The sequence below is a fragment of the Mangifera indica genome, chromosome 2 (genome assembly GCF_011075055.1).
Source record: "Mangifera indica cultivar Alphonso chromosome 2, CATAS_Mindica_2.1, whole genome shotgun sequence".
Lineage (NCBI taxonomy): Eukaryota > Viridiplantae > Streptophyta > Magnoliopsida > Sapindales > Anacardiaceae > Mangifera > Mangifera indica.
In genome coordinates this window covers 7,519,989-7,524,873 of record NC_058138.1, presented here as the reverse complement: position 1 = coordinate 7,524,873, position 4,885 = coordinate 7,519,989, and the positions used below count along the sequence as shown (strand labels likewise).

The 4,885-nt window shown below is 29.1% G+C and overlaps 1 protein-coding gene across 1 annotated transcript; it reads right to left on the bottom strand.

The window, feature by feature from the left end:
- Positions 1-3,122: 3,122 nt before the first annotated feature.
- Positions 3,123-4,575, bottom strand: LOC123205166 (lignin-forming anionic peroxidase-like). Its single transcript, XM_044622074.1, has 3 exons — positions 4,232-4,575; positions 3,950-4,141; positions 3,123-3,855 (listed from the first exon to the last, which is right to left on the bottom strand). Exons 1-3 carry the CDS (start codon positions 4,442-4,444, stop codon positions 3,301-3,303), a joined length of 960 nt encoding a protein of 319 aa, XP_044478009.1. The 5' UTR covers positions 4,445-4,575; the 3' UTR covers positions 3,123-3,300.
- Positions 4,576-4,885: the final 310 nt, after the last annotated feature.

Sequence of the window (4,885 nt, the reverse complement as noted above, 5' to 3'; positions counted from 1 at the left end):
ATAAATATATGAGTAATACTATGTGTACCCATTTTGGGTACACAAATGTATACGCACTCATATGTGTCATCATATGATTGGTTATTGTTTTATTCTTAATTCAAAATCATCCAATCATATGATGACACATATTAATGTGTACACATTTGTGTACCTAAAGTAGGTACACATAGTTTTATTGTAAATATATATATATATAATTAAAACTTTGTGCACAATTTTTGTGTACAAACAATATGTGTCATCATATGATTAAATGTTATTTTATTTTTAATTCTTAATTATCCAATCATATGATGATAATCATTATTTGTATACAAAATACTACTATATATATATATATATGTTCAACTTATTTATTTTATCACACACCTGTTGGTTAAAAATACTAGAATTCAAGCAATGAAAATTTCACATTCATTATCCACATTATAATGCTAATAACTTATATGTAATTAAAATTTCACCGTCTTCTTCATCAAATATTAAATACCATAACTCATAATAAATGCCAGTTAATCATTAATTACCAAATTTATAATTAAATACAAAATCATAAAATAATCAATAATATTTATGCAAGGAGTTACAAGAAAAGTAGAACTCAATAAATAATATTTTTTATTTTTCTATTTTCTCCTTATTCTTTTTATATTTCTATTTTGTATAAAAGTTTGAGTAGACAGTGTACAGATCTCTCCACGAACCAAAAAAGAAATATAATGATGACAAAACGAAGCAATGTAAATTTGAAAGACAAAAAATGGAAGAATTAAAGAGTAATATAAAACCTAAATAAACGAAATTGAAAGATAAATGAAATGAATAGTGGGTGTGAGACCTTAATGGCGACAACCGAACCGTGGAGATCGAAGACTTCGCAAAAGGAGCACTCGGTGGTGTTACAGGTAAGTCCTCCGACTTAAATAGAACTCTCATCGTCGATCATCATCTGCAGTTATAAGAAATGCGATTAATCAGAACATCTCAATAATAGGAGCATATAAGGTCCATACATGTATGCATCCAAAGCACACTCGAACCATGAGTGGACTCGGCGGAGTGAAAATTGAATGTTGGATTGAATTTGGGTTAGGGTTGAATTAGGTTAGGGGTTATATACAAATCATGTGCTTGGAAACCAGAGTAAAACAATCTTAGTATATTTTCACAAATAGGTTTACCTTTAGGGGTCGTTTGGTTCCATAGATTTAAAAATTTATTTAATAATCTAACTTTTATTATTTATATTATCTTATTTGGTTTATCAGTAATAAAATATTACAATAATATTTTATTATTAATACTGACGTAACAGGTAATATATGTGATAATCTGATTACCACATTTACCTTGGATATTAAATGATTACTGAGGTAATCTTGATTTTATTATAATTATATTATTATTTATTAATTTTTTAAGATAAAAATAAATGTATTTATAATTAACATAACAAATAATATACAAATATTTAAAAATAATTATATTCAACGATATTTAAGTAAAATAATTTACTGTCATTTTTTTATTATCTTTAATCAAACACAATAATTATTTATACCTATTAAATTTTATCAAATATAGTAATAATTTATATCAAATAATCTTTTAAGTAATCTATCCTCAAGGTAATCTTTTTATCTTGGTAATAAAATGTTATACAAACCAAACGCCCTCTTAGTATATATTTTGGACTTATTAGATTAGAACCACGATTTCGAACTAAATTTGAACCACAAATCTAAATGATATATTCAAACTATGAATTCAAGTCAAATTCAAACTAAATCATATCAAACACTCTTTAACTTTAGTTCAATTTGGTTTAGAAAAATGAACTAACTTTTTTTGTGAACTCATTTCAAATTTAAACTAAATGAATTTAAATCAAATCAAACCAAGTCAAACTAAATTTTGGGATTGAGTCAACTAGGTTTAGATTTTCATTAGAATTTTCATTAGAAAAAAAAATGTTGAAAAAATAATTTAAGACTTTTTCCATATTTCTATTGATAGATAGATACATGTAGTAGTTTTTTGAAATTATATCTATCTCTTTTCTCAATATGATTGGATGATTTTAAATTAAAGATAAAGTAACACCCAATCATATGATGATACATCATTTATGTATCTAAATTATATATTAAAAATATGTACACATAATATTGCTCATAATTTTTATGATTACACCCATGGTTTTAGAAATTGGATTGGTCTTTGAACTATCACCTGCTAGTCGAAACAGTTTTGGTTCCATTGAAAATCATTTTTGGATTTACGTTGGATTTAATTGGATTAAATTGAATTGAATTGTTTAAACTGTTTGATTGAAAAAGCTAAAAAATAACATTTGACATGGTCAACATAAAAAAAATTATTATTAGGACTTAAACCTAAAATCTCATTTATTAATTATGAACATATATATCATCAATCCAAATATATTTTGATATTAAGATAATTCAAATTATTTATTTTATGATAAATTATACAAAAAAGATATTTTAAATATTAATTTAAAACAGTTAATTAGTTCGGCCATCAGTCAAATGGTTGGACCTGACTGTCCCCTCCACTTGGTTAATGTCTATCCCTTTTTTAAAACATTGATTGTACCTCTATTAAGTTATAGGCTTCTCATGGTAATAAAACTAGCTTGGTCCCAACATTATGACTACAGAGAACTTCTACTTATATATATTCGTTTTATCTTCCCATGTATAATCAAACTTTGGACTCCAGTTCTTTTCATTGTCTTTAATTTCCAAGTAAGTTCCACCAGTTTTGTTAATTATGAGCTTGTCAAAAGCTGTTGTTTTCCTGGAGGTAAATCTCATTTCAACCGAGCAACTCTTCATATATCAATTGCAATCCTTGTCCATTCTTGTCAGTTCAACATAAATTAACATTGGAATGCTTCTAACAATGTTCATTAAGTCTTTATTAATTTATTCTATTTCTTGAGGTTTATCGGATACACGTTATCTTAATTAATTTGGGTTTTTTTTCTTAATTGGAATGTTTAGTGTAATTAACATTAAATGCAAGTTATTTCAAAAAGTTAATCCATTTTGTTCGTGTCCTGCACGTTCATCAATTGAATCTACATCAATCAATAATTTTAACCTTTATCTTTGTTTGACTAGCACCATTCAAATGCTTTCTTTCGCATGAAAGATTACACTTGTACAACAAATTTACAGAAAACTGAATAGCAGATTACGGAGATCATTCCATAAAAAAGTTCAAAAATCATTAACATCTAACTCTTTATGATATAGATATGAAAGCAAGTTAATTAACAGTATAACATAACTTTCGGATTTGCCCTTCAGAGCCAGTAAGAGGGTTGATGTTTCCCACCTTTATCATGGCAGCTGCGAAATCAGATTCGAATTTTTTACGCTTCTTACTATATTCAAGAACAATGCTATCAGTGGATCCTCCACTAAAAAGCACTTGATCTGATGCAAGAAGACCCTTCTTCTTAATAAGATTTTTGAAGTAGTTATTATCGAAAGAATTAGGTGTCACCGGATCTAGAGGTGCAAGAGTTGCATCCCCACCAGAAGCTGGACATTTACGTTTACGAGTAGCAGCAAAGCCAAGATTGATATCACTTGTGTTGCAATAAATCCTAGTACGGAATGTGACACATTGTGCTTGCCCAATTGTATGTGCACCTGAAAGAGCAACCATGTCCCTCGCACTCAACCCTTTGGTACTGAACAACGAAATAAGAGAATCAAGGCTAGCCTGAAAGTCGGGGAGTTGGGTATTTGCTAAGCTTAAATTTGCAGTTGTAGAATCTCTTCTTCCAAGTTTAACCTTCCATGATGGTCCACCAACCTGTTTGATTGTTAATATTAGGAACTTATTATTCACAGAATTTAGATTATATAAAATTATAAGAAAAATGATTTAAGATAATATTATAACTTACATAAACTGATGCATCACGGGCAGCAACAGCAAGAATATCTGCACACGAAACAACACCCGGACAAATTTTCTCGACTTGAGATTTAGCATTATCTATGACTTGGAATCCCCTTACTGAATTCATATTGCCCGTGGCATGTTTCTCACTGGTGATTGTGGAGGAATCATTCAACAAGATGGATGCATCACAACCCTGCAATTAATTGACAAACTCTTAAATTTTTTTAATACAACAAATGAACAATAAAATTAAAACTCTGAAATAATATTAAGTATTATATACCTGAATAAAGCAATCATGAAAGTGGAGACGAACGAGAGAGGCAGCCATTCTACGCTCTCGTGAAATGGCAGTTCTAATAGCAGTGCGGATTGTAGTGAGGGCATTTGGACATGTGGAGTCATAAAAATTTGAAGACAGTTTAGCTTCACTTTGTACACAAATGATCAACAATAGGGTGAGAACAGTACAAGCAAAGCTGATTGAAGAAGCCATTTTCAGTTACGAAAAACTAGATTGGCAGATTGAAAGAATTATGGTGGTTGAGATATATAGATGGGTGCATGGATGAATGAGAATCTTAACGCTAACATGTTATTTATAGTGTTTCAATTTTCACGAAATACTGTTATAAAACTATGAAGAAAGCTGGTCCGTAATGGCGGCTTGCCGCGGCTCAGAAATTAAAGAAACCTTAGATCTTTGACGGCTTTTTCTTTTTTAAATTTATCTGAACACGTGCATGTATGAATTAAAAAAAAAAAACACAGATTAATTTCTATTGATTTTAGGTTCGCAGGAATGTATTCAGCCTCTTTTGGTAAAACCCACTGCTTCTTAAAATTTTTATATTTATCCAATGCAAGATTCCAGTTTTTGTCTCTCACACCCTAAAAGCATGAAAAATTTTGATATTTATTTGGTCTTCCTCATTTA

Coding starts and splice junctions, on each gene's coding strand:
- LOC123205166 (XM_044622074.1), bottom strand. CDS start 4,444: ATGGCTTCTTCAATCAGCTTTGCTTGTACTGTTCTCACCCTATTGTTG. Junction 4,142..4,231: donor TTCATGATTGCTTTATTCAG/GTATATAATACT, acceptor AATTAATTGCAG/GGTTGTGATGCATCCATCTT. Junction 3,856..3,949: donor CCCGTGATGCATCAGTTTAT/GTAAGTTATAAT, acceptor ACAATCAAACAG/GTTGGTGGACCATCATGGAA.